The sequence below is a fragment of the Lagopus muta genome, chromosome 15 (assembly GCF_023343835.1).
Source record: "Lagopus muta isolate bLagMut1 chromosome 15, bLagMut1 primary, whole genome shotgun sequence".
Taxonomy (NCBI): Eukaryota; Metazoa; Chordata; class Aves; order Galliformes; family Phasianidae; genus Lagopus; species Lagopus muta.
The window spans coordinates 1,807,797-1,831,074 of record NC_064447.1 but is presented as its reverse complement, the minus strand read 5'-3'; the positions used below and the strand labels follow the sequence as shown (position 1 = coordinate 1,831,074).

At 51.0% G+C, this 23,278-nt stretch overlaps 1 protein-coding gene across 6 annotated transcripts in view; it reads left to right on the top strand.

The window, feature by feature from the left end:
• Window positions 1-3,937: 3,937 nt before the first annotated feature.
• Window positions 3,938-23,278, top strand: part of PIGQ (phosphatidylinositol glycan anchor biosynthesis class Q) — a 35,052-nt gene continuing 15,711 nt past the window's right edge. Inside the window, exons 1-5 of one of the 6 annotated variants that reach the window (XM_048961634.1) lie at window positions 3,938-4,179; window positions 10,049-10,740; window positions 16,149-16,280; window positions 17,457-17,577; window positions 23,138-23,264. In XM_048961634.1, the coding sequence (XP_048817591.1) occupies window positions 10,076-10,740; window positions 16,149-16,280; window positions 17,457-17,577; window positions 23,138-23,264 (1,045 nt within the window). In that variant the 5' untranslated portion in view covers window positions 3,938-4,179; window positions 10,049-10,075. The other 5 variants (XM_048961632.1, XM_048961633.1, XM_048961628.1 and 2 more) reach the window with 5 other exon arrangements.

Below are 23,278 nucleotides of genomic sequence, written 5' to 3'. Positions count from 1 at the left end.
CCAAACCATTAAAAAGAAAAACCTCCGAGGGCTGCTGCTGTCTGCTGTGTTGATGCCAAGGGCATGCACTTGGGCTCTCCATCCCAGTGCCCGTGCATCTCTGGGTTTTGAGGGTTTGTCCCCTCGCTATGACTGAAGCCAGCTGCTATGGGGACGGTGAGTTTGGCTGTCCCTGTCTTCAGAGCTGGCAAGACGGTGCTAGCATCTCTTGCTCCAGAGTGCCAGTGTGGGAAGCAGCAGAAGGGAAGGTGTGGGATTGAGTCCCACGACCTCAGTGTCACCCAGCCTCCCTGCCCCAGTGGTGCCTGTGGCACCCCGCAAAGGGGACAGACCCCCTCCTTGCCTGCTGTAGCTGCCTGGCGCTCCTGCAATGGCCATGAGTGCCTCCAGGAGGCAGCAGCCTGTGGCACTGTTCCAGCTCCAAAGGTGGAAGCATTTACCTTTGCATTTAAATAATGGATGGGAGTTGAACTACCAGGGTGCTTTATCCAGGCTGCAATCTGTGCCCTTGGGGCCCTCAGCCCACTCCAGCACGGGGCCCATTACACGGCTATTTGGTCACCCTAAAGGCATCTGATGGCTGGCCATTACCCACCCTTTGCAGCTGGCCCACCCGATAGCCATCTTCCTCTGTCACGGCTGACTAAAGCCTCCCTGCTCATGCATCCCCCCGAGTTCCTTGGCAGTGCCAAGGCTCGATCCCATCACTCCCCGGAGGACCCATCTGAATGAGGCTGAATTCCTCCCTGGTCGATTCTGCGTGGCGGAGAGACGCTGGGTCACAGCAGGTCCTTGGCTCAGCACTGAGACCAGAAGCTCCTGCTCAATGGAGCTGCACGGCTTTTATGGGTTTCTTACCCTGGGTGGGTAGAGCTGCTCCTGCTCAGGTATTCCTTCTCCTCCGGGTTCAAGAGCAAAGGACAGCTAAGGGAGGGGGGGGAGGTTTGAAGTTTTCTAATAAACAACCCCCCAGGGAAGGCTTCTCTCAGGCAAGGGACAAAGCTTCAGGGTAACTTGTGCAGGAGGAAGTTATGGCTCTGCAACCTTCCGGCACAAGGACGTGGCTCCAGGGTTTCTGGGAACAGAGCTGGGATGCAATGGGTGGGATTGCTGCATCCCAACCCATTTTTCCAGCCATGGTGCCTTGGCTGTGATCACGAAGACCAGCAACAAGAAGCAGAGGCAGGCATAGCCCTGTGCTCAATGAGCTGGGCCTGGAGCATTGCTGGATGGCCATGCAGGCTGTGCCATGGTAGGACCATGTGCAATGTGGTAGGGATGCTGGGCACTCATTCATAGCGGTGGGATCCCAGGTGGAACCAGCTGGGCACGAGAAGTGGTTCCTGCCCAGCACAACCAGTTCTCTCCTAACTTGACACGGGCAGGCCAGAGCTCGGAGCAGTGGAAAGTTACCGAACGTGGACTAAAGAAGGGCCAAGGTCGGCAAGGAGATTTCTGAGCAGATACGTGAAGCTGCTGAGACAACCTACAGCAGAGCTGCTCTGTCTGAGCAGGAGGGAACAAGGAGCTGGTTTCTGAACTGTGAGCTGGGGGAGGCAGCCAACCTCTTCAGTTATGCGGGAGAAAAAAAAAGAGTAGAAAAGCCGACAACATTTCCCTGCTGCCTTTCTTCCCCAGCCCATCCATTATTCCAGTTGGAGGTTTCCTTTCCCAGCTCCTGGATACTTCCGAATGGATGTGAACAGATTAGTTCCCTGGGTGTTTGCCCAGGGCAGAACCACTCTGGCTTTGGAGTTGGATAAAAGGCTCAGAGAGCGAAGCAGGGAGGGTTTAAGTACTTGAAAGTGATGTTGGGAGTATGTAGGAGAGCCGCGGTCTGGCTCGGGGGCACGTGGTCCCCAAGGGCAGCCTGGAAGAGCAAAAGCGAGAGCGTGAGCAAGAGAGAGAGTGAGAGCAGGTCTCCCTCAGGCCTCTCGTGGGCCTCCTTCTGCTCCAGGGGATGCAGATGATGCCGGGAACCAGCGCCGGGTGCCACCCTAGGAGCCACTCGTGGCCCAGCACTGGGCTGCCACAGCCTGGGGACAGATGAGGAAGGGGCAGCGCATGGATCTGCTCCTGCAGGGAAGGGGCTTCCTGCCGGTGCCCGCTGATCTGCACTGCCTTTGGCCCTTTTGGTCAGACAGCAGAGAGCTAGATGTCCCAAACTGGATTAATTTCTTAATCCTCTGGTGAGCCTCGTGGTGGAGAAAAGGCTGTGCAGGAGGAGGGATGGGGCTTTCCTATTGCTCTGCCAGAAGAGCTCGGTCCCTATCAGACACTGCAGAACCTTCTCCATAGGTTAGATGGCTGACAATGGGGACTCTGGTGTCTCACAGGGTGAACATATTTCCAGGGGCCAGGAGCAGGACAGCTGTAGGGTTTCCCAACCAATGCTCTCAGAGCAGTCTGAGACACTGCTGTTCTACTTCAGGTCTGTCTGAGAACAGTCCCAGCCTTCAGCCTAAATCTCTCCAAGGCAACTGAAACCCTCCATGGATGCCATGGCCATCTACGTTCCCCTTATCCTCCCCCCATCCCTGCAGATGTGATCTAAGTAAGTTTGGGTTATGTTTTTTTCACAACTCTACCTCTAGGTAAGCAATCTCATGGGATAAGCCACCCAGCACACACGTATGGCGCTAGGCAGGTGTTGTGCCCCATCCGCTGGGCACAGAGCTTTCCGTGTGCACACTCAGGCCAGAACTCATGGGCCTGGGATAAGGGGAGAAAAAACCCCAAGGGCTGAAGGTCAGTGCTAATGCCTGCCAGTGCCATGCTCTGGGAAAACCTGAATTGCACCCAAGCTCTCCTCACCTGGTACATCTGTAGTATGGGCAGCCAGACCATGCCCCCGTCTTTGAACCTTGCAGCTCCCAGTGTTGGCGTGGGCACGGGTTGTACCATGACACAGGTGCCTCCTGAGGTCCAGGGGTGGCTTCAAAACGGGTTGTGACAGAGGCACGGTCCTGGAAAGGTGAACAGGAGCCCCAGGGCCAGGCTGTGTTTGTTTATCATGGTGATGGAGCACACAACAGTGAAACAAAAGGTCAGACCCTGTTGCCCTGGGAGATGGTTTTTGAAGCTGCCTATGTCCTGCTGGGACTTGGATGGAGTGGCCCCAGTGCTTGTCATGTCAGGTTATTTTGTAGTTTTGTCTGGTAATAGGCCTGAAGCAGCCCTCCAGACCTTGTGAGCTTCAGGGATGCACTGATAGGACCAGAAGATCCCCAAGCACTAAATCACGAGCTCCCAGTCCAGGGCTCCGGAGGCAGCTCCCCATCCTGCAGCCCCTACAGTCAGCAGGGTCCAACTGCCTCCAAGCACTCCATAAGATGGAAAAATGGGGGGAGATTGATCCAAACTTCATGGCCTTTGGCTCATGTAGGTAACGGACAGACACAAACATTATTAAGGCCAAGAAAAACCTTGGCCACATTTAAGGTGGATGCTTTGAACTCGTCCTTGGCCAGGGTGGACCCCACACTACGCAAATCCAGTGCTGAGCAGTGCCTTACAGGTGGGACCTCACTGGTTCTGCATTTACTCTTCACCTTCTTTGCTTGAACCAATCAGTGCTACCTCCAAGTCAGAACACAGCCTTGCACAGCAGCAGGGAGCCATGGTTGACAGACATGGAGATAAAGAGCGTTTCCATTAGACCCCTGCCAAAATCCCCATCTCCTCCCATAAACTGGGGCACCCAACTGCACGTGACCCAGGCTGGGAGCACACAGGGAGCCGTGGAGGAGCAGTGAGATAAGTTAAGAGTCCTGACCCAAGGTGTGGGAGTGTCCCCACCCCACTTCCCAAAGGATGTTTCACTCAGGTGCTGCATATTGCTCCCTTTGTCTGAAGCTCTGCAGTAAAGCCCTTAATTGTCACTGCACCTGAGCACCTTGGGGCCTTTCCTCCTCTGATCCTGGAGGAAAGACACCTTCTGTCTGGGCACCAGACCAGCAGGGAATAAAAACTGGGTGCACCAGCCCTTGTCTTGCTGCTTCTGGTTGTCAGCACAAGAAGCTGTTGTGTTTACCCACATTCAAGGGCAATTGTCCGTCACTAACAACACACAGCACCATCAGCCCCACCACCCTAAGCCTGGCCAGGGAGCAGGACAGAGCCAGCAGGAGGGCAGCATTGCTGGGAAGGACAGGCAGCCCCAGGACATCCAGACTAGAGGTAGGAGCTGGGCTCCCGGCTGTGCACAGTCACTGAGCTGTGCTGGGGATGGGGTCACGGCCAGCAAAGTGGCCACTTGTATTTTTGGGGTTGTGGTGGCTGGCAGCTTAGCCTCTTGGCTAGTAACTTGCTTTTTACCAACTCTGGAAGCCAGTTTATTGGATTTAAACTCTGCTCAGTTCTTCAGGAAGACCCCGATGCGCCATGGCAGCAGTGTGAGGGCTGGAGGAAGGCTTGGTGCCACCTTTCAGCTCCCTGCTGCCAGGGGCTGAAGCACACTTCCCCTGCACTGAGGGAAGAAGATGAGAAATTTGTCCTCAAGCCACAGATCCAACAGGAGCCGGATTCACACTCGCTCTCATGTAGTTGCATTTGGTATCTCTGCAGATACTTGGGGAATGATGTTTCAGACGTTTGCAGTGTTTGCATTTGGGAAGGATACACCCAGTATGCCTCAGCCCAGCACAACCCTCCAGTGCTGGCTTGGGGAAGTATTACTCTTGCAGGCAGTGTAGAACAGCAGCCAGTCATGGGACACAGGGCAATCAAGGCGGAGCAGTGGCTTGCAAACAGAACAGCTGAATGTGTCCTTTATAACGATAATTATGAGAACATTTAAAGCAAGGTTAACTTCTGCCTCTCCAGGATCCTCACCAAGGTCACGTTTCTCTTAGCAGCTCCTCTCTGCTGAAGAGCAGGGCTGTAGACTCTGGGTTTTGCAGGACCCAACCTTCATATCTGTGGTTGTAAAACAGAGTGGGCAAAAGAGAAATGGTGGTTGCTGTGCTGGCTCTCGCATCTGAAAGAAGGTGTAACCCACTTCTGAAATGTTTGTGGAGGCTGAATCAGAGCAATACCTCTCTTTTTCCTCCTGCTAAGGCATTGGCTGTTTCCAGAATACATTGGTTTGGATGGAAAGAGGCTGCCCTTAGCAAACACACGCCCTGGCCAGGTGTGAAATCTGACCCTCACGGGAGTGGAGGAAAAGTTATCCTCAGCCAGTGCAAGCAGGGACTGAGCATGGCTTAGGGAGATATGGCTTAGAGAAAATAGGGTAAAGAAGTGTGAAGGACCTGAGAGAAGCTGCTGATCTTAAGAACTGGAGAGATGGAGTTCAGCCCAGTGCACTTACACACAGGGCTGTCCCTTCTGCGTAAACCCTCAGGACAGATCTGTCACTCAAACTGGCATTGAAGCCCATGCACTGTTCTGGTTGCAGATCCAGCTTTGCTCCCCTTTGATTTTTGTCCCTGTGTACATTTTGAGCACATAATTAGTGGGCAGGACTGAGCTGCTCTCTGTTGCTTTGGCGTGAATCCAGCCTAGCACCAACACCTTGGTCCTGTGTATTCAGCAAGCACCTGAGCTCAGAGCATGTCCCTAGAGATCGGTCAGTAATAGGCCTTCCACTTACTCTAAACAGGGATGAGAGTCTCATCATGGACTCCACTCTGGAGACCAGCCAGCAGAAGGAGAAGCTTCTGAAAGCCCTCTACACCCTTCAGCTGAAGTCAAACACCACTCTACAGACTGCCAGCCCGCTGCTGAGCAGCCAGCAGGGCATGGGCATGGTGACACAGCTCCAAGTCCACCAGCTGGCAGACAAGACCAAAAGCCTGTGTAGAGACCTGGACAACATCAAGAACCTCCTCCACTATCGTCAGGATGAGCTGGTGCGGCAGATCCCCAACCCCACTGGCAGCCGTTACGGGTGTGTAAGTGGAATCCATTGCTCCCGGGATGGCTCCATCTATGTGACAGCCGAGGGTGCTCCCTGGGTGCACGTGCTCAGCAGCACAGGCCAAGTGCTGAAGTCCCTGCCCTGCTGGCAAACGGGAAGGGAAGGTGGCAGCTTTTTGCCGGAGGATGTGACTGTGACTCGGGCAGGAACAGTGGCCGTAGCTGACATGACAAATGGGGCTGTCTGGGTCTTCAATCCTCACACCACCCCCTCCAAAGGAGAATGGATAAAGATCGGGAAGTTTGGCTCCCCCAGGGGTGTTGGAGTGGACTCCACGGGCAAGATCTTAGTAGCAGACTATGCCCAAGGCCAAGTCTGCAGCTTTGCACTGGACCATGCTTTCAGGGCACTGAACATTCACTCAGTCCCCAACCTGCAGGGACCTCGCTATGTCAGCCCGGCACCCCATGGAGGCTTCGTGGTAAGTGAGGAGTGCGGAGACGTCAAGGTGTTCATGAGCAGTCATAAACTCGTTTGCTCCCTCAGCAGCAAATATGGACACCAGTTTGGCAACCCGGCGGGGGTGTGTGTGGATGCAGAAGGCAGTGTGGTGGTGGCAGACGAGCAGCACCGCACCGTCCATTTGTTCCCAGAGAGCGGGGCTCCCATCTGCCTGGTGTCCGCAGGGCTGCGGAGGCCGGCTGGCGTGGCCTGCTCCCCCTTTGGGCACCTCTTCGTGGCAGACGCAGGTGAGAACTGTGTGAAAGTCTTCAAGTACCACGTGAGGCCCCGGCTGCCCTTGGGCACCCTGTGACAACCTTCAGAGTGGGGCCGGTTCCACCACAACCCTGCTGAGCTTTGGGTCCGCTGGTGGGTTGCAAATGAAGGCGCTCCTGTTGTCCCTGCACTCAACCACCTTGTTGCCATTCAGCTTTTCCAGATGGCAGAAACAAGGACTACAGCGACAACGGTTCAGCTCCACCCTTCCTGGATCCACCAGAGTAGCTGAAGGGCTGAGATAGGACGGTGGGCATGGAACTGCCTCCCCAGGGCAATGGGACACTGCTCAGACAGAGGGTTTGGGTTTGGCTGGTGCTGTGTGGGGCCAGGGGTTGGTACCCATGGTCCTTATGGCTCCCTTCCAACTTGAAGGATTCTCTGGTTCTATAAAAATTGATGGTGTGTTGGTGCTTTGGAAATTTACCACCATCCTCCTGTGTGTCTTTTCAATGAAATAATTCCTTCTCTCCCACACACACCCATCTTACGTGGCCACGCTTCTGCCTCCCTGATGTCCAAGATGGAGCACAGCCAGAGGGGTAAGGCCAGGACAGAGCTGAGTTTGCAGCACCCTCCAGGAGAACATTAAAAGAAAGGTAACAAATTCCGTGCCACATTCCTGACCTCTACAGGGAAGCAGCAACTACTGCACAGAGCGCGTTTCCTATCTGCACGTCCCATTGCTCACACAACATTGGGGCTGCACAGTTCAGGAGCCACGTCGCTATCAGCAGAGAGAGGGCAAGGTGTGGTGGCACAGGGAAGGCTGCTTTCCTCTCCTGCTCCGGCTTATGGCAGTGCAGGCTGCCCCACAGCTCCGAGGCTGCAGCTGATGCCTCCGGGCTCCCAGGGCTCTCAGCCTGGCTGTGCTGGGTGCACCACTGTGCACACGGTGCTGTGATCTGTGCCCCATAGCTGCCAGAGGTTCTTATCCCGCATCCCAAGCACGCCCCACTGGATGCCCCTTCCCATCGCGTTTGGGCAGCAGGAGGGTAAGCCAGGGACAGAGTGCGGGGAGAGGCTGCGAGGCACCGCGAGGCACCACGAGGCCCTGGAGCCGAGCGCCGTGGCTACGAGAGATAGCAGGACCGAGCGCTGGCGCTGCTTATCTCACGGGCTCAGCAGCAGCTGCGGGTTACACCGCGCGGCTCCCAGCCCTGCGAGGACGCCTCGGGTCTGTGCTGCGGGGCGAGATCCTGGAAACCCAGCGCGAAGCGGGGCCTGGGGAGAGGGGCGAAACGAGCAGCGCAGCGGGCGGAACGCGGGACGCCGGGCTGTGGGGCCGGCCGGGCACAGCGCGGTGCGCAGGCGGCGTCTCCGAGCAACCGGCACCCGGAAGCGGGCGGCGCGGAGCGGTAGGCGGCGTTGGGCCGGAGCGGGGCGCGGGGCGGCGCGGGGCGGGGGGGCGCTACAACTGCGGGCCGCCGGCGGGGAGCGCTGCACTGCGGGCGGGACGCGGGCGCGTTCCGTTGTGTGCTGCGCTTCCAGGCCCGGCGGCACCGAGGCCGGCGGCAAGAGCTCGGGGTTCCCGGGCAGGGATTTAGCTTGGGCTGCTTCGTCCCCTGCGCGCCCCGAGCGGCCCGGCATGCGTAGAATGGCCTTGTCACCAAAGGAAGGCCCTGCCATGGTCTGAGCCCCACAGCTCAGCTGCCCAGGACCCAACCGTGGCCATGGGCGCCTCCAGGGATGGGCGCCCGCAGCTCCGGGCAGCAGTGCCAGCGCCTCACCGCCCTCTGAGTGAAGGATTTCCTCCTCCCATCTCACCTCAATCATCCCTCTTTTAGTCCAAAGCCGTTCCCCCTCGTCCTGTCCTTGTCTGCTGGTTGTGTGCTGTGCTAGCAGCAGGGGCTCGATTTTTGGCTGCAGAGGTATGGGTGCAAGGTGGGAGTCGTGCCCCTGGTTTATTTCCTTCTACCTGGGGTGTATGTGACCCTTAGCAAAGGGACGGTGCTTGTGCAAACAGCACAGCAGCAACTTCTTTCCAAAAGAAACAAATGTGTGATGCAGGGACAGGTTTTATTTTAGACTTTTTTAGGACCAGTCTAATTAATTGGCAGCTGATTTTCACTGTTTTCCTGTGCATTTCAGGCGTTATTCTAATTGAGTGTCTGTCCTTTGTCTTCATGATTTTCCACCCCAAACAGCAAAACCACCCTCATTTGGGCTGTGTCAATAGGAGTGGATAAGCAGGATGTCCTGTTTTTGAGTCTGTTTGGGTCTAATGATTGTTGGGGTTTGGTGATACTGTTTCTCAGTTGGACTGCAGTTCCCTCATCTTTCCCATGCCCGGTGCTGCACCTTTCCAGTCTCAGGATGTCACACCTCCCAGTTTTCTACTTTTGATATGTTTTCCCTTCCCAATCTGCTGGAGGTTTGAAGCCCTTTGAAAAAAAATACAGATTATTAAAGGTTCTCTCAAGATGCTCTCAGGCTCCACGTCTCTACAGTTATCCTCGGTCATAGAGGAGGAGACATCATTCCTTCTGTGGGCTCCCAAAGCTGCCCTCCCCATGGGCTGGAGCCCCCAGTACCTGCAGATGCTGTGCTCAGCAGCAGAACCTCCCTGAGCACCCTGATAGAGGGAATGCCCTGGGGTGAGCTTCTCAGTGCTCCTGTGTGAGCCATATTTGCAGGGCTGTGGGCCTGGGAGCTGCTTAACCACGTGCCTCTGCTGCTGCCCCATCACCTACTCCATTCCACTGCAAATTGCCCAGTGCTGAGATTTACTCGATCAATTGTCCTGTATTAAAAAGGGAGGAAAGAAACCAAACCACAGGGACCTGCGCGCTGTGCATCCTCTGTGCGTGTTATAAATACACTCCGTTTCTCTTTCCGACTGACTGGGTCCCTCGCAGAGCAGCCAGCCTCGGGGGCTGGGGAGTTTTCACATCTCTAACAAAGCACTGAAGGACAGAAAAGGACAACGGGTGCCAGATGCCGATTGTTGTGTGCGAGCTCTCTCCTTACAGCAATTATATTTCTGTTAGAAACCTTCACCTTATTTAAAGAGACATTGTCAGCTGCCCTGAAGCTTCTTTTAATAAAAGTCTTACAAAGCCATTGAGGTATTTTCTTAATGACATCAAGAAAAATACTTCAGGTACGGAGCACTGATAAAGCAGAGATGCCTCTCCTGGTTTGGGATCTTGCATCTAATGAATTGAAGCTGCTTTGTAAGCTTCAATCAGTCAGTCATTGTAGTCTGCTTGCAACAAACTTCTTGTCTTTGTTTCTAGGTGAGAGGAGGGGATGAGTGCTGTGGCCAGGGCTGTTCAGCGTGTTTGTTACCGAGTTCAGCTCTGGGTGCCTGGGTGATACAGGAGACCTCCTTGCTGGTGACTTTGGCCAGCTCATGTTGTCCTTGCATCTAATCACCACTCCAAATTCTGTTTCTGTGTCTGTTGGCAGGTGTCCCATCCTCCAGGGATTGCTGGCATGGTCCTTAAGGTCTTCTTTCCTTCGTGCTGCTCCTCGGCAGAAAGCGGCATTTTGATCGGCCGCTGGATCCCAGAACAGAGCTCTGCTGTTATCCTCGCCGTGGTCCATTTCCCCTTTATTCCTGTTCAGGTGAAGCAATATCTCAGGGAAGTCCAGCAGGTGACTAAGGTCAGCATTTCTGTGCTCGGCTCATGGAACAACAGCAAACAGGAGAAAGAAGAGAGCCTGAGTGAGTTCTTGGAAGACCTTGGGACGATATTTTCTCATGAGCCATGGATTCAGATAAGCAAAGAGGGAAACAGCAAATTCTGGAACTGTTCTACCCTTCAGAAACAGTCTGACAACCACAGAGAAGAAGAAATCATCTTAGTGTATTATGACCAACGTAAAGTCATGCTGTCCCATCTGCACCCCCCCTTGGACACGGCTGACCTCGGGGCAGAGGATGCCTCCAAGCTCTCTGCCATCTTTAACACAGTTGCAAGCAGCAAGGTGCTCTTCATGACAGACAGATACGATGATGGGCCCATTAAGATGACCCACTGGCAGTCGGATGGCGTTGAAGCAAGTATCATTGTGGAGCTGATGAAGCAGGCCTCGGTGCCTGCCTGCATGCTGCTGACGTTCCTGCTTTCACTTGTTTCTGGGGTCTGCAACAGCAGGTGAGTGCTGCAGCCTGCTTGCATTCGGTGAGGAGATGTAGTTTGTGTGTAGGCATCGCAGAGCATTGTGAGGTTCCTGCTAAAACTCCATCAGTATTAGTCACAGAGCATCTCTTGGTGCTGCTTCTAGTTTCAGGTAACCTTGCAGGCAGCCAAGAGGAATACTTTTCTGATCTCTGAGATCACCAGTGTGCAAAAGGATGGGCTCATGGTGACAGGCAATGCCAACTGTGGCACAGCTCCTCTCATGCTCTCTAACCGTGGCAGGCTGTGGGTCAGTCTGGTGGACGTCCTGGGCAGTCCCACCACATCTGCAGACCCCATGCTAACCAGTCACACGTCAGGTTCTGTGGACAACAGCAGGCTGAGAATCTCCTGAATAAACCTGCTGTTGGAAACAGGCTGCTGCAGAGCTGCTCTGAAAGCATGGGGAGCTCCACTGCACAAGGTAGAAACCCTCGGACACCTGGAGGTGTGGGGAGGTTTTCTGGGGAGGCAGTGAGCCGTTGCCCATGTGCAGCAGGGGTAGCTCAGTCCCGCTTCAGTTTCATCACGGCTGAAATGTTTTTCCAACTATTACGTGGCTGGCAGACTGATGTGAGGGTTTTCTTAATGGCTGGATAGCTGAGACTCTTCAGTCCCTGTTTGCTGTGGAAACCTCACTGACTGCATACATCATTTAATAGTATGTCTGAACCCATCACCTCTTGGACCTCATAGGAGGTTGCAGGCAGAGCTGGTCTGTGTGACGCCTTGGTGGGATCCCGCTGTGACAACGGCGAAACTGAGTAGGATGCTTGAAATGTCATGCGTGGCAAATATGTGCTCTAAAGAGGAATTCTGAGCAGATTTGAAGGGCAGGAGCTTCTGCATCCAGTGCTGAATAACACGGCTGGTCAGCCAGCAGCCAGCCTGGTGAGTGCCAGCGTGCCAGAGCGGGTGCTGCAAATCAGCTTCCAAGCTGCAAGGGGACACTTTGATTGATCAGATTTGGATAACAGCTACTGCTGTAGTCATGGTTAAATCTTCTCAAGTGCAGCCTGAGGGTATGGGGAGCAGACTCTTTTAACAGGTTTCTAATTGTATGATGCTGTCATGAAAAATTACAGCACAGCTCTTCATATGCAGAGATTTACTGAGCAGTTGGGTTATGTGCACTGGTACATGAGGGGAAAGCTGTCCGTTTTTGGACTACTCTGCTGGAAGAGATTTAGGGTCAGAATACAACCTGTTGTAATCAGGAGCCACCAGGGCCTGCTGGGGTGGCTGTAAGATATTGACCATGCACTTGGCTGTAAGTGGAAGTGAAGGCAGAGCTTTGTGATTGGATAGAAGGTATTGAAGTCAGCTCCAAGGGTCCTTGTTTTTTTGGCTGTGCATGGGCTGTGTTCAACAACTAACAAGCAGGGTGATCCTTTTCTATCCAGGCCCATTGGGATTCAGACTTATGGTCAGCTTAAGCCCAAGCCTCACAGCTCTCCGAAAGGCCATAGCCCAAGCATAACATGGGAGTTTGAGCCTGTTCCTTGCAGCCTGGCAGGCTGGACACAGAAAGCCACAGCATGTTTATCAGCAGCCATTCTAATTTCAGCTTTTACTAAGCCCAGTGTGGATGTTTGAAGCCCAAGCAGCAGCTTTGCTAGCAGCCAGCTGCACATATCAGCAGGCAGAATGCAAGGCTCGCTGTGCTTAGACCTGAGCTGAATTCGTTCTTAACCTTGGGACATAAATGGAGGTTTATTTCTGCTTTGTTTTATTCACCTGTAGCACCTGCATGATATTTTTCAGTGGTTTCAAGTATCACTCTCGATTTATGACAGAGATTCTGCTCAACCTTCTAAGTCATTCAGTGCAGTTTAGTTCCATTTACCACTTGGTGTAGTACAGCTGAATCGTGCCAGTATCTGCAGTGCAAGAGGGGTTCAAGGATGGCATGTGTAAGCGTCCTACCGTTCCCCTCCTCCCTGTGCAGTAGTGTTGCTGTTGGATCAGGGATGTTTCCTGAAGCACCACTTGCTCCAGGAGAGCTGCTTTGGATGGTTTCCTTGGTTTGTGTGGGGGTTGGATCTTCCTGGGGGAGGAAGTGAAGGAGGCCTTGTTGCCCAGGAGCACCACATGCAGAGGCAGCCTGAAATGGGACTGGTTGGTAACGGAGCCATTCCCCAGTGAGGCTTCTTGGGTGCCTGCTTTCACTTCAGAGGTTTTGTGTCACTCAGGCTTTGACTTAGAGAAAACGAGCTACTGGGGTACATCATGTTTTGGGTGCCTTGTGGACAGGTCGCTGTTTGCCTGGGGAAGAGGAAGGTCCTTCCCATGGGCAGCTTGGTGATGGGTTCTCAGCTCTGAAGTCTCCTTCTTGCCCTTGCTCTGACAACTTCTCTGTCTGCAGTTACTGCAGTACCACTTTTGTCCCCAGATCTCTGTGATCCTAAGGGACAGTTGGATCTGAAGAGCAGGAGGAGGAGTTCAGTGACATCTGCTCAGGCTGCAGAGGCCTGGAGCTGCTGTGGAGAGCCCTGTGTTGTATGTTTGTGCTGGGTAAATAGGGAGGTAGCATTAGGAATCAGAGAAAGTGAGCGCTGACATCAACCCGACCTCACCAAACAGCTCTCTGATCTCAAATGAAAGCATTTCTTCAGCACCACCTTGTGCTTAGCAGTGCCCAGTGCAGCTCAGCATTCGGAGCGTGCAGAATTTCCCCACCACAGGCAGGGCTCCAGGGAGCTGTTTGGAGCAGCAGGATGGTTTGTATTGGGGTAATAAACTGCATGCCGTGCTTTGTTTATTCTAAAAGCCCTCTTACCATGCTCTTAATGACACCAGGACCTCTGTCTGATGCCTCACCCAGAAGGGAGGCTTTGTTCCTGTGGTTTCTAGGAAAGAGCAAAAAGAAGCCGGGGGGCTCTGCTTAACGGGGCTGTAATGTCTGTGTGTGATCTGGGCCCCAAAGACTGCTTTCCTTTGGATATCTGGAGAATCCCTCAGCCCTGGGATAAAAAAAATAATACTGGAAACTGAAGATTTATTCCTGCAGGCTATGTTAATTTATTTCCTTCTATTTGGAAGTACCCCAAAGGTCTCCTGCTTAAATAAGGCAAACATGTATCATTCATATTTTATGTGTACGGTTTGGTTTTCCATTGCACTTACAAAAACCAGTGCATATACTGTGTGACAAACAGGTGGGAGCATCTACGGCGATGCAGAGTTGCTATGCATAGGGAAGGAGACCACGCAAGAAGTATTTTTGGCTTTCTTTCTCATTACTGTTGCAGATGGGAGTTTCCATAGCACATCTTGCAACTATTATATCAAGGTTTATGCAGCATGTTTGTATTTTTATTTAAATGAATGTGTATGTAGTGACTTGACAAAGGAAGAGTGTAAGTGGAACAATTCTGTGCTGTAGCAGAGGTTTTCCAGGTTGGGACTTGGAGCCACTGGGCTACGGGGGAAGGGGAAGGGGAAGGGGGAGGGGAAGGGGGAGGGGAAGGAGAAGGGGAAGGGGAAGGGGAAGGGAAGGGAAGGGAAGGGAAGGGAAGGGAAGGGAAGGGAAGGGAAGGGAAGGGAAGGGAAGGGAAGGGAAGGGAAGGGAAGGGAAGGGAAGGGAAGGGAAGGGAAGGGAAGGGAAGGGAAGGGATGGGGGAAGGGAAGGGAAAAAGGGAAGGGAAGGGAAAAAGGGAAGGGAAGGGAAAAAGGGAAGGGAAGGGAAGGGAAAAAGGGAAGGGAAGGGAAGGGAAGGGAAAGGAAGGGAAGGGAAGGGAAAAAGGGAAGGGAAGGGAAAAAGGGAAGGGAAAGGAAGGGAAGGAAGAGAAAAAGGAAAGGGAAGGGAAGGGAAAAAGGGAAGGGAAGGGAAGGGAAAAAGGGAAGGGAAGGGAAAAAGGGAAGGGAAGGGAAGGGAAGGGAAAAAGGGAAGGGAAGGGAAAAAGGGAAGGGAAAGGAAGGGAAGGAAGAGAAAAAGGAAAGGGAAGGGAAAAAGGGAAGGGAAGGGAAAAAGGGAAGGGAAGGGAAGGGAAAAAGGAAAGGGAAGGGAAGGGAAGGGAAAAAGGGAAGGGAAGGGAAGGGAAAAAGGGAAGGGAAGGGAAAAAGGGAAGGGAAAGGAAGGGAAGGAAGAGAAAAAGGAAAGGGAAGGGAAGGGAAAAAGGGAAGGGAAGGGAAGGGAAAAAGGGAAGGGAAGGGAAGGGAAGGGAAGGGAAGGGAAGGGAAGGGAAGGGAAAAGAGGAAAGAGGAAAGAGGAAAGAGGAAAAGGAAGGTAAAAGATGAAAAGGAAAAGGAAAAGGAAAAGGAAAAGGAAAAGGAAAAGGAAAAGGAAAAGGAAAGGTCCACAGCCTATGTGGGTCTGCAGAGGTCTCTGAGGCGGGCAGCACAGTTGCCCATGCTGCATCTCTCCTGTATGGAGCTCTTTTCTCCATCACTTTAGATGAAGTAAGTCAGCTGAACAACAGTGCATTCATTTGTCTCTAAGGTGGGAGGCTGAGAAGGAGAGCTGAGTAACTCTCAAGTTAAAAAGAATGATTCACAGTATGCTGCGTGCATTTTGGAATCAATGCCTGAAAGTTGAATGGGGAGGGGGAAGAGGGTTTCAGCACTGTTTGTTGAAGTGAGGAACCTTGCATGAAGTCTGGACAAAAGGGCTTGGGAAGTGTGAGGAGGAAAGGTAGAGCAACCGTACCGAAACCAAGCAGGATTTGGAACCAGCTGTAATGCTGCCATTTGTGTAAAATGTACCAGCAGGCAGAGGCTGGTCCTGGAGGCCTCTGCTGCCATGCTGCGGGCTGATTTCCTCCCAGAGGGCCAGGGGAGGCATGCAGACGTTCATGGAAGTCTCCGGGCCTCACTCACTAATGGTCCCAACAGCTGTCCAATTTCATAGGGGAAGCAGAATCCCAGGAATAATTTTAGCATTTGGAAGGAATGTAAACCGGAGGAGCGTGCCAGCACAGTGCAAGTGAGTGGGTGAAAGAGGTAACTGAAAGTGGAGATGGATTTCTAGTGAGTGAAATGGCCGTTGTGGGCAGGAAAGAAGTGATCCCGATTATATCAGCATCAGTTTATTCCCCACAGCAGCTGTGGTGCTTTGCGTCACTGCACCGCTGCTGGGCACTCTCTGACAAACCTGTATCCCATGTGTCATTCTGGGCTGTGCAAATCAAATTGTTCCTTCTTTTGTGCATTGTGTGGCAACGAAGATAACTGAGCATCATCTAGTGCACTGCTTCTCAGTCAAAGAAAAAAACAACACGTGAGTATTGCCTCCCCTCTGAGCCTGCAGTGGATGTTGACGTTGAGTATGTCAGTGCTGTTTCTGGTTACACAACCTTCACTTTACACTAAATGTTTTGCATGGAGCTTGTACAAACAGTATGCAGGCAGAAGGTAAAGGGGATGTTCCTGTTGTGTTTCTGCAGGGTTCTGAAGTTTTGGCCTTTGTCTTTCTTGTGGAGCAAACTCTCAACCTGTGAGCAGCTGGGCCACCGCCTGCAGCACCTCCAGGTCATCAGCAGCAGCAAGAAGGCTCAAAACCAGACCCAGCTAATGAGGTATGGAATGCACACAATGACACATATGGCCCCATCTCCTTTGGAGAACCCAAACCATGGATCCTGTGCCTGCCACAGGGCTCTGAGACTGGCCTGGCTGACAGAACAGCACTGCAGGATCCTTGCTGTTCCATGTCGTGCTACCTACCTTGCTTGCTCTGCTCCTTGGTACTTTGCAGATATCTTCCCTGTTCTCTCTTTTATCCTGCCTATGTCTTTTGCCAGGCATGGGCTTTTTTTTTCTGGGAAGGACGGCTGGGATCTTGCCCACAGAAAGCCTGTACTGCACCCTTGTGGATACTGCCTTGCTGTCAGTACTTCCACAAGCTCGTTGCTTGCATGCATGCTGCCAAGGTTAACCAAAAGCTGCCATCGGTATTCACAGCACTTTCCAAAAGAGCAGAAAGGTTTAGTTGCTGCCCTCTTTTGCCTGCTCCTTTCATGCAGTAACTGGAGATCAGAGGCTCCAAAAGCAGTGAGGAAGTCAGTGTGACAAAAAGCAAACGTGCAGTGCAGTGAGTGGAACAGGAGAGGCGGGGATCTGACACAGATACTGAATGTGCTATGGCAGTTACACAGCGAGTCTTGTTCTGGGTGGTTCTCTGAGCCTGGGGAAATGGACTACCAGAGAACACTCAGATTAGCAGATTTGAAGATGTAATTGTGGTTGTTTAGCCTGAAGAACTCACGTAATAGGATTTCCTTCAGACCCACTAGCAGTCAGGGGCAGTTCTGCAGCCCTGCTGGAGTTGCTTACATGCCCATGGATGCAACTGATTGCATTGACTGCAACTGAACTACATCTTTTGGAAAGCCATCTGATCTCCATGGGGATCCTCCAAGTGCTGGTGCCCTTGGGATTGTGGAATTCCCACTGAGTATACATGTACACCTTGTCCAACATTCTGCTTTGTAGCTTCAGCCCTGCTATTCACTTCCCTTGCTAAAAGAGGTTTCATGGTGTGGCATGCTCAGAGTGGCTCGGTGTTCAGCCACAGAAGTAGCAGCAGGTCAGTGAAAGTCAAAATATGTCTGTACCGTGTTTCTTTCCTAAGTTGTCCTTGTGTCCCTGGGACAAGAGAGGTAGCATGTAAGTGAAGCCAACAGCTGCCATTAAAACCTTAGGTGCTGTCCTTCCTTTTGCTCTAACGTTGTTTCTTTTTATCCTGCATGCAGGAAAGCCAACATCTTTGTCTCTCTGCTGATTGATGTGGCTCTGGGGATACTGCTAATGTCCTGGCTGTACAGAAAGAACCAGATCGGTCACCTTGCTGACACTCTCATCCCTGTGGCTGATGTAAGTATGGCTGGAGCCATTCCTCTCTCACCTTCTCTGGGTCCTGACCACCTCTTGGTGCCTGGGGTGGCTGTAAGGAGGCACTGCCTTACACACAAGGATTTCAGAGAGTCTGGTCCGAAGTCATGTAAATTGGGTCTCCTCAAGAACAGTGAAATCTTCAAATCAAGCCTGCTGGGCTGCTCAAAAGGAACACAGCTCTGCTTTGAGTGTGCAGTGAATAGTAATTAGATGCTTACTGGAGGGCTGTTCTAGTTCCCAAAGTAACAATTATGGCTTGGGCAGAGTTCTGCAGCTGCAAGTTGGAGTGGTTATCAAGTTCACAGAAGTATCCTCAAGCTGTTGCTTTATGGGGCATTTGGTAAAAGCCAGCTGTAACCTGCATTGAGTCTGATAAACTACTGAAAAGTCAAACTTGATAAGCATGCAAGTGTGCCAGTGAAGAGGAAAATTATGGGGAAATCCAAAGGCATTAGCTAGACAGGATGCAAACACCTGAAATCCTAAGAATTCTGATGTGCAGATGGTAAACCAGAAAAACTTGCTGTGTCCTGTGCTCTTCTCAGACATAACTCTTCTTGCCCGCTGAGATCCCTCAGCATCAGCATAAATTCACAAAGAACGAGCATGACTCACGCTATCCTGCTTTTCTGGTGGCTTGCTTTAAGTGCATCACTCCAATATATCTGTTTAGTGGCAGTAAGGAACAGATAATGCACTTCAGAGGCTGGAGGCCAGACTATTAATCTAAAGTTAGCTCTGATTTTAGAGCTTCTGTGTCTTGGGAATACATGTGTAGCTAGGGTCAAGCATGGCCATAGAGCTGCACAGCTTAATACTTTCTCTGCCCACTTTTCCTACACTTCTGGGAGAGGTTGTGGATCTTTCCATTGGTTTTTCTGGCAGCTGGAGGTCATCATCTTTGCTCTTTCTCCAGCAAAGTGGGACATTCCAGGGAGGAATTCTATTCTGATTAGAGAATTCCATCAGCAGTTTCTTTTTTGCTACTCGTCCTGTCTTTCTTGGGAGGAGATCGTAGTTCCCTCAACAATGATCTGTTTGGTCCATGTCTAACACTCTTGTTGTCACAAGCCACATGTCTCTGATCATTCTCATGCACACTGTGCTTCCAGAGAGTGTGTGTGGAGTGTGTCTGGAGATCCAGCATAGCTGTGGGTCATGTTACTGCTATTTCTGCTATTTGTTGTAGCCAAACTTTAGAGGATTGCACATTTTAGGGATTGATGCAGACCCTATTCAGCAGCAGTGATGGGGTATGAAGGACATTTCTTCTGCGACACGTTTGCTCCTGAGCTACTTGAGCTATAAACTAAAGATCTTCTTTACATCTTATTCCTAAATCTTCAGGTTTTTCAGCTTACCTTACAGATATTTCAGCTGAAAAAGCTGAAGTTCTCTAAAGCTCTCCTTGTGGGATTACTGCAAGTGTCCAGCTCTCAAAAATCTGATTTCTTAACAAGTCTGCAAGGAAGTGGCTCTTGGCAGCATTCCTGTTTGCACAGGTGGCTCCAGGAGGGGTTCCATCTGCCCAGTGTCTTTGGCAGATGGGCTCTCTCTGTGCTCAAGGTGTATCTGATCCCAGCACCTGGCCTGGACAGGCTTGCTTGTGAGAGTTGCTCATTCTTTCCTCTCTCAGAAGTTTAGCTCATCTGTCACTGTGCATAAATATCGGAACGTCACTTATTTTCATCAAGCCTTCTACACCTGTAGACCTCATTACCTCAGTATCACCAGGAGCTGCTTACTTACTTGCCTGGAAGTTCACTCCCCTTTGTACGGGTGGCTGGCAGTCTGTTTGTGCCTCCATCACCAAGCTTATCATTTCAGGCCACTTAACTCCCCTTACTTTCCAGCCTCGCTTTCTCCTTCCAAACGTATTAGATTGTGGACATAAAATCACTTGGAGTTCTTTTCCTGCCTTTGGTGGGCATTGATTTATGTGCATTATGTGCAGGCCTTAAAAAATGCAGTTCTGAGCAATCCCAAAATATACCAATGACTTCAGCATGTGGTATGCAAGCCAGCACCACTTCTTTTCCAGCATGACAGCAAAATCTCCCCTTAGCCATCCAACAGTAGGTTTCCATTTTGCTGCTGAGTGTCCATCTGGTACACATTATTCCCATCGCTTGAGCTTTCTCAAGTGCTTTGTGTTGCCAAGTTCAGCAATGCTAACTTTCCCATGTGCAGAAGGAGTTACTTTTCCCTTTTTCTTCCCTGATGCTCTTTGCTGTTCTGCTTTTGGTGAGGCCCGGACCTGCTGATGATATTGACCTTCTTACATCTCTGTGTATGTTAGTGAACAGAGCATGGGATAGATAGATAGATATTAATAATCATGTCATAATATGGTACAGCTTTTTTTTTTTAACCTTATGGCTTTGATTGATTTTAATCTTGACAAAATATAATCTAAACCCTTATTGGTTTCATTGATATTAATATTGACAAACCTTCAGCTGTCTGGGGGTTGGAAACGGTGCACTTCTTTTTTTTCCTAGTCCTAGACCTTTCCATCTCAGGGAAGAAACAGATGCACGTTGGTTATTTTGACTCTCAACAACTGCCAGGCTCACAAGCCCAGCCTGCTGACGTGAAGATGGAGCCATGTTCCTTAGCCATCATTCGTCAGGCCCTGATACAATGCTTTCCAAATCAGCACTTTGCTAGCAATTGACTGCAGCTCCCACTTTTCACAGCTTGATGAGCTGTGCTGTGCTGACTGTAATAACAAGTTGCTTTTGTTGGTAACTGAAGCAGATGTGATTCAGACACCTAGGGAGTAACCGGGGTGTAGCTGCATGCAATAGAAAGGGCTGATTTTGGAGCAGGCTTTCAAAACCAAGCATGGAAAATGCGAACGCTCTTCTCTCTGTGGGTGCCCTCACAACTCCTCCTTCCTCTCCCTCCCACCAGGCTTCCCATCAGCAGTCCCAGTTTTTGCCTTCCACAAAAATACCCAATTCAAAGTGCTTCATTTTTCTGGATTTAAACTGAAGAACAGCTTACAAACCCTCTTTCTCTTTCTCCTCCTTCACTTCTTGCATCCCGACTGATCTCTCTTTTCCTTAAGCTGTAATCTCCTTGAAACATGTAAATATTTATCATAGATCTTGCCTCCAAAAGTATTGCTGGGGCTTAGAGATAATTGGATGTGAGTTCCTGTTCAGTTCTGTTCTGTAATCCATAAACAAAGCCAGCAGAGAGGATGCAGCCTGGAAAATATTCTTAGATGCTAATTGGTGAAATCACAGGTAGGTGCCCGGTGGGGAGTGCCTGGGCTCAGCTTGCTCTGCCTTGCACTAGATGCTGCACTCAGGAAGCTTATGCTGCACTTTCCAGTGCCCACAGAGCCCCTCTCCAGTGGGCTGCATGTCTTTCTCCATCCATATCACACTGCCATCGGACACCACGTGTGGAGACAAACAAGAAGAGCATGGCTGCAAAGGAAATATTTCCACAGCCACCTCATCTGAGCCTTGTTAGCTGTGGTCTCTGCTTTAGTGACGTCCTTACCCTCCTTTATGAAACCACTTCCATGTAATTCACTGTTCCTCTTTTATTAATACTGGTCACATTCAGTATGCATGACTGCAACGAGAGGGTTAGGCTCCCAGTCACCTTTTCTTGTTTTGCTTGCTATTGATCAGTCCTAAAATATCCAGCTGCAAAACAGCTTGCAAGGTTATGCTTTAGGGCTGTGTTTGGAGATGCTCTGCCCAGCTAAATAGCAGGAGGCTTGGGCACCTTCCCAGAGCTACGTGCCACTGTCAGAATTTGGTGGCACCTCTGGAACTGGAAACCTCCAGAAGCATTCAGTGCTGGAAAACAAGCCTTGCTGCTGAAGGACTGCTTTCAAGCATTTAAATATTTCATTAAAATCCTCAAATGCTTTTTCTAAGTTACAAATCCAACGCTTTAAATATTAAAGCCAGTCTATTTATAAAGCAGCTAACGGTGCTCTGCATGGAGGTAAGATCTGTGGAGTCAAATCAGTTTCGACTCGCAGGGAGATGTTGAGACAGAGGGAAAGTGAATGAAATAAATAGGCAGTCCTGCTAGTAAGGGGAAATTGGGATAGATTGGAGGTAGAGCTCTGAATTTTACACTACACTAAGAGTAGATGAGCACAAACCCATATTGCAGTGATCCAGTTGGTTAATAAAATGGAATTGGTCCTTGGAAAACATTTCCCCTGTGAAGGTAGGAAGGTAGGCTGCAGCACATCCGCTTCAGGTCTTGATTCTGCTGCATGTGCACAGTTTGCACTGAAGCTCACGTGGGCCTGGTTATATTTGGGATTTTCAGAGGTGGAATTTCATTCACAGTCTCTGTGGAACAGTGTGCGAGGCCCCTTCTTCCAGGTGTGTTCCCATCTGCTTGCTGGAGGTTACTGTTCTCAGCCTGGTGAATGAACTTCACCATTTATTTCAGTGTAGGTGGGTCGTTCAGGCACACATTGCTGGGAAGGAACAGCATCTTCTGCCCTGCCTACTGCAGGCAAAGTAGTGTAGGACAGAGAGAAAGTCCATCAATAATTTGGTCATAGAATCCTAGAATGCCCTGGGTTGCAAAGGAGCACAATGCTCATCCAGCTCCAACCCCCTGCTGTGTGCAGGTCACCAACCAGCAGCCCAGGCTGCCCAGAGCCACATCCAGCCTGGCCTTGAATGCCTGCAGGGATGGGGCATCCACAGCCTCCTTGGGCAACCTGTGCCAGTGCCTCACCACCCTCTGGCTGAAAAACTTCCTCCTCATATCCAACCTAAACCTCCCCTGTCTCAGTTTAAAACCATTCCCCCTTGTCCTACCACTGTCCACCCTTGTAAACAGGTATTAAATCACCAGAAAGAGCGAGTCAAAGCCTTCAGTGATGTGGGAATGAACTCCATCAGCTTTGTTCTCAATGACTGAGGGCTTCTTTTTCCCTAGGATGCCAGGGACACTGTGTTTCATCTTGCCTAACGCCCCACAGGGTAGAAGGAAATCTGTTTATACTGAACCATGTTTACGTATTTGTGTTTTCTATTCTGCTGTACACACACAGTTTATTCCGTTGAAAAATCACCTGTTTTGTCCATGAGCGCACTCCATGCTGCCCCCTTTTAATTCCCAACTGCTTTCCCCATGGCTGGATTACTCCCTCAGTTCTGACTTTTCAGTTGTCTGCTGAATGAAGTTGGTTTGTGCTCCAGCATTGGCCGTGGATTTCAAGAACACCACGAATCCACACTGTGAGTCTACCAGCCGTGGCCATGAGCAAACACAAGTTCATGCTGCCAGCACTGGAACCATTTAAGCAGTTCAGCTTCCTCTCTGCTGTTATGTTCATGTTCAGTAAAAACTCATTTGCTAATAAAGGTGCCTTCCTAAATAAGTCGTTGTCTACAGAGCAGCCGCTTGGGTTTTTTCCCCACTGCATTGAAGGATGTGGTGAGAATACTTGGTGGAGGGCATCAGGTTCCATACACTGGACCTGTTTGGTGTGATGGACATCTTTTATCTCAGGTTGTTTCCGTGCTTGTTTCTGTGTTTGCAGCGTGTAGCTGAAGAGCTGCAGGACCTGCTCCAGTGGCTGATGGGAGCACCAGCTGGACTGAAAATGAACCGAGCTTTGGATCAGGTGCTGGGTCGGTTCTTCCTTTACCACATCCACCTCTGGATTAGTAAGTGCAATTGT